This window comes from Abramis brama (assembly GCF_963993115.1).
Source record: "Abramis brama genome assembly, chromosome: 6".
Classification (NCBI taxonomy): domain Eukaryota; kingdom Metazoa; phylum Chordata; class Actinopteri; order Cypriniformes; family Leuciscidae; genus Abramis; species Abramis brama.
The window spans coordinates 39,930,048-39,944,970 of NC_139968.1; the positions used below are offsets into that span (position 1 = coordinate 39,930,048).

Here is a 14,923-nt window from a genome sequence, read left to right on the forward strand (position 1 = left end):
ACACACACACACACTAGAGATGCGGATAAACCGCGGTTCAGGCGGATGACGTGACAAAAAATAATATTTTAATTAAATTCGGGCGGGTGGCGGTTGAACCAATCAAATGAAAAAAGTTTGCCACTAAGCAAACCAGCAAGCTATGCCCAGCTGTCAGTACTATTGGAGGAGGCCTAAATGTCTCTGGGTTAACCCAGACTGCCTGGGTTATTTTGTTATTTTGTTTCGATATTAGTTATAATTTAAAACAGCCAGTCGTAGCCTACCAGAGACAGATTATGGTCTGATATGACTCAGAATTGCAGCGCAAGATGTTCAGAAGAACACAAGAGCTAAACTTCTACAAGCTCAATAACATCCACATAAAAAAGAAAAAAGAAGGTAAGAAAAATAGTCAGTCATAACTTTGCCCATTAATTAGATGTGCAAGGCAAGCAGACAAGTTTTTGGGTTGTTATGGACAATTAAAAATGTGAATATTCACGTTGCACAGTTGTGTGGTGGACTTTCAGCGAGTTAAACATATATTTTTTAAAGAGCCGTTTGTGAGTCAAAAAAAGCCGGCTCTTTTCAGTGAGCTGAGTCAAACAGCCGGCTCACGAAAAAGAGCCGGAATGCCCATCACTAGCTAGCAATACAACATATTAGCATATTAAATGCTAAGATTTACATGCTCTTTCAGCCAAAGCAGTTAATACTTGATGAATCAGTCCACAGTCTAAGCAAATGCTCCACTCTTCTCCACAATGGTAACCAACTGTAATTTAAATGGTTATAATAATTCCAATGTAATTGAACATTAAACACAATTACACATTATCAAGTCTTCCCCTTTTCTCAAAAATAAAATAAAATAACACTTAATTTCAACATTTATTCTCTCTTAATTCAGCCATATGCAAAGCATGCTGGGAACTGGCAAGCAATTATTCAGTTAATGCAACACAAATCATTCATGTAATCCAACAGAAACGGATTAAGTAAGTTTATATTTGACATATGTTTAAGCAGATTGAACACAATCAAATTAAGTTAGGACAAAATGTATAGCAATTGTGTTGCTTAAGCTCATTTTAATAAAGCAATTTGAACAAGCAGCAAAAAAAATTTTTTTTTTCAGTGAATGGATATGCCACTGCAGTCGAGGACCTGCCTAGGAGCCCAAGGCAGCATTCCCGTTGCACAGGGCACCCCAGCCGGTGGTGGAGGCATTTGTTGAGACGCACTAGTTCTAGAGGAGGGCAGGAACCTGACCCAGAAGGCACAATGTCCCAGAGTGGGGTCTGAGTGTGCAGTGCAACACTTACCTGGCTCCAGGGTTTGGCAGGTTTAGGCAAGGCATCAAACCCCACCCGGCTGACTGCTGGCGATGGAAGAGGGAGCTGAGAGTGGCAAGGCATAGCGTCGCTCACTGTCAACTGCACCCTCTTGAGACCCAGAGAATGAGGAAATTGCTCTTTTGTTGAAAAAGTGGGTACCACTGGCCGTAAGACCGGTGGTACATAAAACAAAAACAAACTCGACAAAGGATTCTCCGACCCTGGCCCTCCACTGGGGGAAAGAGGAGCAGATCTCCTCATCTCTGGGTCTCTTGTCTCAGGAACGCCACCTTGCCTGATGCTTGGAGGGTCTGGCGGGGACGAGGCAGGTGGTCCACGTTGTGGCTTTGGTGAAGGGTGCTATTGCCTCCGTCTGCTTTTGTACTGCTAAGAACTGCTGGTTCATTACTTCAATGAGCTCATTGTATCTGCATTAAATTATTACATTGTTTAAATTATTAAATTTTTAGCCAACTCTGATTTTGTATGTTCTAAATTGTACTATGGACTCATGCACTTTCTGTAAAGCTGCTTTGAAATGATGTGTATTGTGAAAAGCGCTCTACAAATAAACGTGAATTGAATTGTTTGACCAAGGGACAGTGCAGTGACGTAGTTCCTGCATAACACATTGGTAAAAAATAACATGACAAAAATAACAAAAGCACTATAAGCCTTACAGGTCCTGGATTGGAGACATGGACGACCCTGCCTGGTGCCAACACTTGGCTGGCAAAGCTGCACTGCAACTGCACGCTCGACCTGAGGATGTGCATATCCTTTGGTTGCCCCACCATCAAGGGTAGTGGGACTGGAAAAAGCTCTGGGGCGACTTTGGGTAGAAAAAAAGAGGTAACACTTTATTTCAATAGTCCACTTTAGACATTCTACCAGCTATAAGTAACTTTGGAGCTTCATGTCAACTACCTGTCATTAGAGTATTAGTAGACTGTCTGCGTCATATTTGCTAACACTTTAGCAAATATGTTGCTACACTGTTGCCTTTGGCTTGCTCAGTTGGGGATATTTTGGGGATATTAATTTAATTTTATCAATTAATAAATTTACACTAGAAACAACCTTGTTGTGTTATTTTGGTTTAATGCTGTGAAGCTGCTTTGATGCAATCTGTATTGTGAAAAGCGCTATATAAATACACTTGACTTGACTTGACTTGACTTTATTGTGTTGGTCCCCCAACAGAAATTCTACTCAATATAAATAACTTGGCAACTACAAGTCAACTTATTCTCCTAACCCAAACCCTAACCTAACAGTCTACAGACAGTCTACTGCAGTCTACTAATACTCTAATGAGAGTTAGTTGACTTGTCGTTGAAAAGTTACTTATAGTTAGTATAGAATGTCTAAAGTCGACTATCGAAATAAAGTGTAACCGAAAAAAGTGCCTTCCATGACTTCATTAACTCCTTGTGTGTGGTGAAGTGATGAGTCCCAACTTAGGACCCCAGTAGTATGCCTGATCTAAAGGTGTTCTCGCGATTCTTAATGTAACCAATCAAACTTTAATTCATGTAATAATCTTTTATTTTTAACCTGATTATTTATATAGTTAAAGTGAAAGAAATTGGATTTTTAGGTATGTTTTGCGACGTTGTTAATTGTTATTAAGCAAAAAGGCATAGGCCTAACATATGGTTTTTTTTTAATTACAAGCATGTCCTGTCGTAATTAATTCTTAAACGTAATTATGCTTGTACCATATTTGTAATCAAAGTTTTTTTATCGAAAAATATCGTAGTGAAAAAAAAAACGTTATCTCTAATCATTTCGGATAGCTGTATGCTATGCTACTATCTAAGCTAACTAAAAAAAAAACACTAAGAACGAGAAATGATTTATTTCACAATCTATAGCTTCGGTTATATTTCGTTCCCTCGAGGTCGAGGATCTTTGTGGAGGGAGGCAGTGTAGCAAGCCTGAAGAGTGATTCATGTTCTGTCAGGTGTAGGGTTGGGTATCGTTTGAATTGTAACGATTCCAAATTCCTATTTCGATTCTGCTTATTGATTCCGAAAAACAACTAACCTTAGATATCATTCACATTTAGTCTCATTGCAAAACATTTAATTGTAGCTGAGACAGTTCAGGGATTTTGTTTGTTTCTTCGAGTGTTTCATGGTCTGTCAGGTGTAATCTAAGAGAAAAGACCAACAACTATGGAAAATTCAACCAAGTTCCATAAACTATTGTGTGCAATAAGAGAAATGCTGTGTTCACAATATAAAAGAAATGCCAGGTTTGTGAAGGAATTCTTTAGTGAGAAAGCAAAGACACTCCAAGGCTGCGTTCCAGTCCACTTTTAGACAGACACTTGCGAACATCCCTATAAGCACTTCTCCTCGGGAAATGCCGCCATTTTGAAGTGCGTACCACTTCGTGAAATAAACGAGGGAAGTTTATATGGACAGACCCTCGTTCCCTCGATTTTGACCGAGGGAGTGAGTCTACTTCATATGCACAATTAAGGCACCTATATTTCCCACAATGCAGTACGACTGTGACATCACATATCTCGTCTAATCACCACCACAACAACAAACAACTCTATGATATATGAATTATATATATATATTTTTAAAACAACCCAAACACACATATATACATTTTGATGCTGCATTAAACTAATTCTTAAAGGGAAACAAAATGTAAATAATAAATCACCTCCACAGCTGATTCCAAGTGATCAAGGGCTTAGGACGTTCCAGTTCAGCCTAGGGGTGGGCGATATGACCTAAAATTAATATCACGGTATTTTTCATCTTTTGAACGGTGACGGTATAATATCACGGTATAACTTTTTTTTTTCACCAATAAAGAAATTTTCATTGATTTACTCCTTGATATTTATTCCTTTATAAGCAGTTATATATTACTGTATTCTAAATATAATTAGCCTATGTTTTATCCACAACTTTAAATGCTTTAATTTAGGCTATTTTGTAACAGCGCCACAGTTTAGCGCACCACGTAGAACACGGGAACCGCACCTGTGGCTGGCTGCACTGCTGCTTCGTGCTCAGTAAGGAATATAGGTAGTAATCTCTATGTGTCTGTCTGTCCGTTTGCATTTTGATTATTTCGAGAACCGTTCATCCAATCGACTTCACAAGGGAGTGCAGTGTCGCATTTGGTGCAATATAGACAGACACGCGAGACGCGACACGTTCAGAATTAATAGTAAACTACAGAACAGCGCGAGCGGGAAGCGGCGCAACTCACGCGAGCAGGGCGGCTATATTCTCCGAGAACGGACACTGCACTAGTGATATAAAACGCACACAGTCTGTTAATTAAGCAATACTTTTAAGGTAGTCTAATATTTTTCTGACTAACAAATTACTGACACAGTAAAGGGTAGATTTAAATAAAGAAAAAAACGAAATTTAAATACAGAAAAAATGAAATTTAAATAAAGAAAAACGAAATTTAAATAAAGAAAAACGAAATTTAAATAGGCCTAAAGAAAAACTAAATTTAAATAAAGAAAAAACGAAATTTAAATAAAGAAAAACGAAATTTAAATAAAGAAAAAAACGAAATTTAAATACAGAAAAAATGAAATTTAAATAAAGAAAAACGGAATTTAAATAAAGAAAAACGAAATTTAAATAAAGAAAAAACAAAATTTAAATAAAGAAAAACGAAATTTAAATAAAGAAAAAACGAAATTAAGTTTGCCTAAATTAAAAACGAGATTAATTTAGATTGATAATAACGGGTAAAAAGTCTAATACATTTTGTTTATTCTACTTTCCACAATGTCAAAGCAACAGCAGCAATACAAGCTCAGGCATGCACTTCGGTTCATACAAACTCCGCTGTTCTGCGCTCTAGCCAGAGAACACTCTTGTTGCAGGAACACTCAGGCGTCGGTTCTATTTCTAGCATGCACGCGTTTTCCGCGTGGCTCGAGCCGCGCCTGAGACGCGTGTCTCACGCAGGCAGTGTGCAAACTCCAACCTTTTAACATGGGAGCCGAAATAAAAACAGACACCCAACGCAGCTGAGACTCTCACGCCAGCAGCCAGTGTGTCGCCGGCCTTATTCAAGCGCGAATGAGAACCGTTTCGCGGGGGATCCCAGGTGTCAATAAAACAAAAACAAAAACGTTTTTTCGTTGTTGTTTTATAAATGCTCTGACAATTGTTTAATAAATGTTCAATCAAAATGCAAAACATCGCGTCTTTTTTTTATTTTTTTTTATTTTTATTTATTTTTTTAGTCGACTAATTGTTGTGCAGGACAGGACTTTGGTCGACTAAGCATTTCTTTGGTTGACTACAGCCCTAATGTAAATGCAGCCGTTCAAGGAACATAATTGATTTATTACGGTATTGACGGTATTAGAAAATCCATGTCGTGGCGCAATGTCACACCGGTGATGACTATGACACCGGTGTACCGCCCACCCCTAGTTCAGCCCATTGCAGTTTCCGCCAATATGGACACTCGTGCAACGTGAGCAATGACGTACAACCAAGTGAACGAGACGGAGGGAAGTTAGCGAGTGAAGGGTATGACAATTTTGGACTGGAACGCAGCAAAACTGAACAGCAAACCAATCAGACAGAACTAGTCGAGTCAGTGACAGCAGAAACTGAGAAAATAACTCCTGATAACATGTGAGTTCAGGGTGAGCCACTAGATGGAGGTGTTGCTCCTCAGACGAGACCACAGAGACAAATCACACTAGAGATTTAAAGACTTTATCGTTCCCTGTTGGAGGAAATGCATCGATATGTTGTGCTTATGTATTTCACTGTGATCTCAAAGTATATTATAAAGTGTCCCAAATCAGTAATTTCTCAGGATAAAGGAGAAGCTGTTTGTTTATTATTGTAGAAAGAAAAAGAAAATGAAAGTGTTGATAATAGTATTATTATAACATTAATTTAAAATATTTTTTTAATAATGATAAGTTTATGCGTGGAACAATGCTGAACCAAATTGAAGTGTAATAAAACATGGAGAGACTCTTGAACCTCAGAGTGAGAAACTTTATTTATAAAGGCAAGCAAAATACATACAGAAAATATACAGTAGTAGCCTAGTAAAATGAGATCTGTTTCTCCGTTCACTTTACACTTGTCACTTTTTTGTATTTAAGAGAAGAATATACAAAGCCATTCAAATAGGATTTAAAAAAAAGCTGACACTGAAAGAGAGCACAAGCACAAATAATCATCAGTATTTATCATGACAATAACAATAGATGAACAAAAACACACTTAAAGAACCTTTAAAGTTCAGCGTTCTGCTTTAGACTTCAATACTTCCTGAAAAAGATAAACATATAGGGCCATAAATGAATAATTCTAACAAATATGCATACAAAATCAGTTTGTGAGAAATGACATCATCAATCATGTACCTGATGTGTGAATATGTGCTTGATCTCATTCAGCTCTTCTGGATCTGATCTTATAAACCACAATAATGACAGTAGCCACGCCCACCAGAGCAGAGAGGACCAATAGGATCACAGCTTCAGTAGGACCACAACAGTGGAGAGAGTCTGAGGAATAAACACATCAAACTGAGATCAGATCAGTCAATAAACACTAATATCAGCGCTGACATCAACTAATATCAGTGCTGTGGTACCTGCACATGTGTGACAGAGTGTGTTGATGTCCAGATGTGTGGTCTGGTTGCTGATGGGATTGTTCAGCACACAGCTGTAGGTGTTTTTATCCTGATATTCCACCTCCAGAGGTAGAGAGAGACTGATGCTGAGATCAGACGCACTGATGCTGGACAATACACTGATTCCTTTGTACCAGGACAGAGTCACATGACTCACATTCACCACTGATGAACACACCAATGAACATGAAGATGATGATGAAGAACAGTGTGAAGAGTTACTGATGACAGGAACAGGCAGACGAGCTGGAAAACATGAGAATAAAGATAAATGAGTATGAATAAAGATATTTAAGCAGACAAAGAAGAAACATCGAGAGCAACCATCAAAAGTAGAGCATTCAAAACAATTTGAAAAAGAAAGTTAAATATAAACCTGGATGCTATAAATGTAAAAAAAAAAACAGGGCTAAGTAGTCATTTAAAGAATAAAACAACATCTAAATGATAGGACTTTAAAACGACTGCAAAGCTGTAATAAATAAAACAGGTGAAACTGATATTTAACTCACCATAGACCGTGAGATGGAAAAGAATGACTAAATTTCTGAGGATCTTTACTTTGTAAACTCCAGCATGTTCAGTTGTGGTGTTTGTGATGGTCAGAGATCCAAACTGATTGTCCAGGTTCAGTCTGTCTCTGAATCTCCCATCAAGAACATCATCATATACAGTGATTCTGTCGGTCTGTTTATTGATTTCAGCTATTAAAGTGTTTTCAGTTCCAAACATCCATTGAATCCCATCATCACTTATTTTAACAAGACCAGGATTTAGAGTGATAGAATATCCCTCCATCTCTGACATTTCCCTCGTATAAAACACACCTGGAGAACAAACAGAAACAGGTTTTGTCATGGATTAATTATTTCAAAAACTTCATGATGGTTAATTTATTTTATTTTTTTACATTTGAAATAATTTATATCATAAAACTACAGAAGCCAAACTGAGTGTGGATTAATATTTTTTTCTGGTGATTAAAAAAACAAACAGGTGAAATTGATATTTAACCTACCAATGACATTGAGAAATAAATATGTCTTCAAATTGTTGATCTGTAGTTGATAACCTTCTTTATGTTCACGTCTGATGTTTGTGATGGTCAGAGATCCAGTTTGATTGTCCAGCTTCAGTCTGTCTCTGAATCTCCCATCAAGAACATCATCATATACAGTGATTCTGTCGGCCTGTTTATTGATTTCAGCTATTAAAGTCCATTCATCTCCAATTATCCTCCACTGAATCACATCATCATCCTTCATTTCAGTAAGATCAGAGTTTAGAGTGACTGAATCTCCCTCCATCACTGATACAAATTTCAGTCCTGTATCACCAACACAGAGAACAAACAGAAACAGGGTTTGTCACTAATTAAGACTATTAAACAATGGTATGATGGTTAACTAAAGTAAACATTTGAAATTTAAATTTGAAATGACTAAAATCATTAAACCACACAATAAGCACAAAAGCATCAAAATGAAGCTTGAACTAATAATAAAATCTTGTGGGGATTAAAATATAAAACATGTCAATCAAAATATTTGACTTACCAATGACAGTAAGACTGACAATCTTGATCTCACTGTTGATCTGTAGTTTATAAAGTCCAGTGTGTTTCATTCTGGTGTCTGTGATGGTCAGAGATCCAGTTTGATTGTCCAGCTTCAGTCTGTCTCTGAATCTCCCATCAAGAACATCATCATATACAGTGATTCTGTCGGCCATTACATTGATTTCAGCTATTAAAGTGTTTTCATTTCCAAACCTCCACTGAATCACATCATCATCCTTCATTTCAGTAAGATCAGAGTTTAGAGAGACTGAATTTCCCTCCATCACTGACACTGACTCACCAAACACACCTGAAGAACAGAGTTTTTCACAGATTAAAGCTTTAAAATCACTTGATATTGGTTGATGAAGCTTAACTAAAATACTTGTAATCATTAAAATGTGAAATGAATAACATTCTTCAACAGTACAACAACATAGAATGATAAATGAAAGACAAATAAACAACAGATACTTTTCCTACAACTACAATTAATGCTGTTTGGTATTTGAGCTTCATATTGTATTTGATTAAATCCATCCCTAATAACTGATTGTAGACCAAACATTATCTCACAGTTCAATTATTTATATATGGGAATAACAGTGAATGTTAATCCCAGAAATTTAACCAGTAATTTATCACATGGTACCAGAAAGGAAACAACTGAAATCATAAAAACACATTTAAAACTCACCATCCAGACGCCACAAACACAAGCAGAACAAAACTAATTTGAGAAACATTTTCTTCATTGGTTCACTGAAAAGCCCCCGATAAATGTCTGAAACACTCAGAATGATCTGAAACACGACTGAACTGAGATATTTATCTGGTTGTGTGTGAATCCTCCCCCAACCTCAGTTAGTTTCCGCTCACACATCCGTCTTCTTTAACATCACGAAAATCAACAAACTTTTGCTGATCTTACATTTTCAAATGAATTCTGGCCCTGTATGAAAACTAATAGCAAAAGAGTGAAATGTTGTATTAGATATCTGTGTCTTGTCATGGTTGCACCGGTTTCTGCACTCATTCTCAGTGCAAGCACTACATTTGCCTGACTTGGCGATCTGAGAATATTCCTGAGTTTACTATGATGAAGTGTCTTATCTGAGTGTCTTTCTGTGGAATAAAATGTGTCCAGACCTACCTTGTCTCTCTTTTGTTACAGGAAGCCAGACCGATTAACATGAACACTGTGGGTTTTTTTGCTTCAAGCATGGACCACCGATTGGCTGAGATGGAATCATGGGAAGATATTCTGTTCTCCATCAATCATGGCCACATTATTGAGATGTATGTGGTGGATTTTGTCCGGTACCACCATTTAGTACCCAGGGATGACCAATCTCTCATGGATTTGTTCTGGATTGGATTAGACCAACACCTTTTACAACGGATACCACCAGGCAATCCGACCCTCTCCCTGAGGCAATATCTAGACTGGGTGTTGTGGATTTGTGGCTCTCCCGTTACGGTTGGAGAAGTCAGTGAGATAAAGAATAATGATGCCACTAAGCAGCTATTCTCCGGTAGCCAATCCCTTCCTATGCATCAGTCCTCGTCATCCAGCACCAAACCGGTAACAACCATCAGAGCCAAGCCACCATCTTGTCAGGACGAGTCAGCCAAGCCCAGTTTGGAGAGATCGGCTCCAGTGAGTATTAGGCTTGCTTCTAAACTGGAGGATTTTCCCATCATGTCCATCCGAAGGGCTAGGAGATCAAGATCTAAGTCGGTCCATTTCAAATAAGGAGTCCCTCAGTTTTATGCCAGTCCACGAGTCTGCTTCACTCCATGAATCTTTTCCAGTCCAAAATCATGTTCCTGTCAAGGCCCGCTCCAGCCTCTGTTCTCCGTCAAATACCGGCTCAATCCACAGAGCTCAGTCAAGAATCCACTCGGACCCCAGAGATTCAGACTGTCTCCTGCCTATTGTCTAGAAGTAAACCTGAAGACTTTGGTTAAAATTTTCAGATGTACTCAATTAGTGTTGGAGGTAAACTATCAACCTCAAAAAGGAGAATGCAAAAGGGCCAGAGTTGCCTGTTCCTTATGTAAATTTACAAAGCAGCAGTCAGCACATTACATAATATACACATTGAAGTATTATATATATAATATTGCAGCACATAATAAGCTAAGTACTGAACAAAAACTGTTTTACCCATATTAACTGCAACCTATTTCAAAAGATCTTTTAGAAAGGCATGGTCTCTTTTGAGCCTTTGCCAGTGATACTTGATTTCTTTCAAGACAACATACTCTTCTGTCACTTCTTTCAAGAGCTTCACTTGGTCAAAAACCAAGTGATAACCTGTACAATGTAAAATTGTCAACATCAAATTATGTACTACATATACCAGCATTGTTTCAATACAAGACATACCAATGGACTCGCGCACCTTTCTGTCTTCTTTGGGCACCAGATGTTCCTTCCTCACCCGAAACAAAGGACTTATTCGATTAGCTTGCATTGATATAAGGACTGGTCTTCCTTCTCTGCTGTAAAACAAGAAAGTCTTGACTTACTCTATGTGCAATTACTATTGTTCTTTAAACATATAAATTAAGACGGTTATAATTCAGTTAATTTACCATATGATTCAGGAGAGAGCATTTGATGAGTAAATTCTGACTGAAATATTCTAGGAACTTTACCTGGAAAGGGCTGATCACGGCAAGATTCGCTGCGACTCACTAGTAGCTCGTGTGAGGGTTGGCTCTTAAAAGAGCTGTTGAGTTTGATATTGTAGAGATCTTTAAAAAAAGACTAAGTAATCCTGTAAAACAGAAAGGAGGGTAATTTTAATACATTACTTGCAAGTAGTCAGTTTATATATAACTGTGGGATATTTTTGTAAAGAGTGTTGCATAATTACATGTTGATAGCATTTTTATGTAATAAGTTCACTGATATGTGGGCATTTCTATAAATAAAAGTATGTCTTTAATAGCAAGCAATAATCATATGAACTTGTTTAAAAAAAAAAACGATTTACATGCAAACGGGACAGTTATCAGCAGTGTAACTGATCTGATTATGACAAAATAATCGAGTATCTGATGTCATGTGACATGATAATGTCAGATAAGCTTTTCTACTCAGAGGTAGGATATGAGGTGTGGAGAGACATTGTGTACCATTGGAACATGAACAGACAGGGACCAATTTGTAATCATTTTAATGAATACAATGCAATTAATATAAACTTTCTGTTTCGGACATCCGACTACTTTCCAAGAGGGGCGCAACTGATTTACAAATATTGCGATAAATATGTACAGGAATTGAGGCAGTAGCCAATGACAGCACTAGGAGTAAAAGCTGCAGGATTATGTACGAGTATCGTACTATGTTGGTACTGATTGGGCTATGGGTTTTGTGAGAAAAGGTTTGAAGGACAATTCCAGTGAAAAATGAACCTAGGGGTAATTAACACATGGTTACCGAGTCGATCGTTCCCTGGAATGCGTTTTCATGAAAATCGAATATAAAGTGTTTTATCTCTAAAAACAGATTAGCTCATAACACTAGTATATGGGGCACAGAGTAAGTAAAAGTAAATCGCTAGTTAATACCACTAACAAGGCTCAAAATAGCCTCACACTAACACGGTAGCATAATGAGGGTCCCTACATGCAAACCGAAGCATTGAGAACTTTGTAAGTGTACAGACAGTTTAATAAGAAGATACTTTATAAAGACAGTACATTACGCGTTTACATGCAGGATCCATCTTGGAAAACAGTCTCGACTAATCGAGCCACGAACGCCGTGCTAAGTGAGCTGGTCGATAGGAATTACGTTTGTGAAATCTAATGTAGCGTGGCGTTCGTTTGAGGCTTGAGGCTATTTTGTTCTTGAGGCTATCTTGAGGCTATTTTGAGGCTATTTTGAGCCTTGTTAGTGGTATTAACTAGCGATTTACTTTTACTTACTCTGTGCCCCATATACTAGTGTTATGAGCTAATCTGTTTTTAGAGATAAAACACTTTATATTCGATTATCATGAAAACGCATCTCAGGGAACGATCGACTCGGTAACCATGTGTTAATTACCCCTAGGTTCATTTTTCACTGGAATTGTCCTTTAAGAAACAACAAATGCTTGATAAAATGTTTGATTTAGGGTTAAAACTAACACATACATACCATTGCGAATATTTGCCTTTGCAGCTGACCGTCTCTTCTGGTTACTTGTCCTCAAACAATGGGCTGACTGAGTCCGAAAGGCCCTTTTAGTCTTTTCAGCTGAAAAAAAGAGAATAGAAAATATCATTATGTATAATATTTTTAATAATAGTAAAAGAAAAATGACTGATTCACCTTACAAATATTGGATGTTACATTATTAAGCATTAAAATCATGGTAAGTGTTGTGGTTAATATGCATTTACAACAAATATCACTTTAAAACTACCAATACTGAGGTAAAAGCATGGTAAGTTTTGTTATTACTGTCCTTTACTACACCCATCACAGTAAAACTAATGTTACTGAGGTTTACAGCATGGTAAGTTTTGTGGTGGTTACTGTCCTTTTACCACACCTATCACAGTAAAACTAGGGTTACTTTGGTAAAAGCATGGTACGTGTTGTGGTTACTGTGCATTTACAATAAGTTTTACATTAAAACTACCAATAGTCTGGTAAAAGCATGGTAAGTTTTGTGATTACTGTGTTTGTACTACACTTATCACAGTAAAACTAATGTTACTGTGGTAAAAGCATGGTAAGTGTTGTTTTTACTGTGCTTCTACTACAAATACAACTTTGGAACTAATAGTACTACTTTAAACCTGATATGAATATGATGAACTGATTGAAGGCCGGGTCTTAGGCCTATAGCACGTCACGTGACAGACAGTATCACCCTGTTTTGAATTAGAAAACGTAAAGCCTCCGTGGAGATGACATATATAATGCAGTGACTATCGACAAACAGAAAAATACATTATATCAAACATCATTAGAACAGCGTATTTACCAACGATTTACTACCGTATTTACTAACGTTACTTACCAACATCTGGCACACGTGAACTGATGCCAAATATCGCGATGTGTTCGGAATGAGACTTTTTCAGCGCGATTTCCTACTGATAAAATATAATTGTAAGCATATCAATAAACAGCAAAGCAATCCAGCTTCCCTGGCAATAAGACCTAAATAATAACATTAAAAGAAATATATAAACCATGATAAGTGAATGTTGATTAAACAGCTTCTCTGCTGCAGCCCGACAACGAATCGTGCTGTGATCACGAAAGCTTCCCATTGAAATACTTTAGTTTTAAAAACGTGCTGACATCACGAAAATAACGAAATAAATTATAAAAAAAATCAATAAATTAAATTACGTGACCATATCACGAACTGCCGTGAGGTTGGAATTTCTATCGGACCCCCGCGTCGAAAAACAACGCAAATGGTACACTTTGTTTACATGAATGTCTATCTGACGGACCCCCGCGTCGAAAAACGACGTCAAGGGTACACCTCTTTCGTTGAAACTTGACGCCAGGGGGTCCTTGACCATGCGTCAGACATTTGACTGTGTTGTTGAAATTATATTTGTTGTGAAAAAGAGCAGAAACACAATATTATGTCCAAAATGTAACTCAGTGTTAACTTCTTGTTTGTTGAACTGTTGCAAAAACCAGTATCACATTTGCAATCGTGCTGATGTTCTGGAAAAAAGCACTCTTGCTCGTGTGATATTGCTTAACTCTGTCATATGACACAAGTATAAAAAAGATATGAAAGGTCTTCCAGATTTTATCCTCATATCTTGATTTTTGGGGGAATTCACACTGAATTAAAATATGGTACATCACGCAGTGAAAGCGTGCACTCTTAAAGTGTACGTGCAGGAGTTATCGTAAAACGCTCCACAAACATTCAGCAGAAGCTGTTTATCCACCCAACAGATCTAACCACATTTCTGTACAGTGAAAACATAGAAGAAAACCGTTGCAGCATCCATTTTGACCCCGAAACCAGTGAATAACTTTTATAAAGTTTGCCTGCATTGTTGCAACAAAATTCATCAGTGACTGTTAATGAGCAAACTCAGTAACCTGTAATTGATCATTAAGAGAAATTTGCATTTGGTCTTTGGAAAATTTGATGTTTTTTGGCAAATCTGAGCAAAATAACTCTTTTGAAACTCTAGGTGACACACATGTGAGTTTATCCTGGTCTTCTCTTCTGAAGATACTAAGAAGTGTAGAGGCCTGGATCAATGTTTCCTGAAATTCAAGATGAGCTTATACGATCCTCAGAGTTTAGCTGTATACTATGATGGCTATATAACTGTAACAAGGCTGGGAAAAAATACACTTTAGTCAACATTTTAGTGAACCAAC

The 14,923-nt window shown here is 37.4% G+C and overlaps 1 protein-coding gene across 4 annotated transcripts; it reads right to left on the bottom strand.

Moving 5' to 3' along the window:
- Window positions 1–6,321: 6,321 nt before the first annotated feature.
- Window positions 6,322–14,858, bottom strand: LOC311084203 (uncharacterized protein). Of its 4 annotated transcripts, none has more exons than XM_084116114.1 (10): window positions 13,578–14,858; window positions 12,707–12,805; window positions 11,212–11,333; window positions 10,940–11,055; window positions 8,546–8,857; window positions 8,008–8,316; window positions 7,502–7,816; window positions 6,948–7,235; window positions 6,715–6,858; window positions 6,322–6,619 (listed from the first exon to the last, which is right to left on the bottom strand). In XM_084116114.1, the coding sequence occupies exons 4-9, from the start codon at window positions 11,025–11,027 to the stop codon at window positions 6,740–6,742; spliced, it is 1,431 nt and encodes a 476-aa protein (XP_083972240.1). In that variant the 5' UTR covers window positions 11,028–11,055; window positions 11,212–11,333; window positions 12,707–12,805; window positions 13,578–14,858; the 3' UTR covers window positions 6,322–6,619; window positions 6,715–6,739. The 4 variants fall into 4 exon arrangements, with proteins under 4 accessions (XP_083972240.1, XP_083972242.1, XP_083972239.1 ...); XM_084116116.1 differs by having other exon boundaries at window positions 8,546–8,670; window positions 8,761–8,857; window positions 12,707–14,858; XM_084116113.1 differs by having other exon boundaries at window positions 10,940–11,052; window positions 12,707–14,858.
- Window positions 14,859–14,923: the final 65 nt, after the last annotated feature.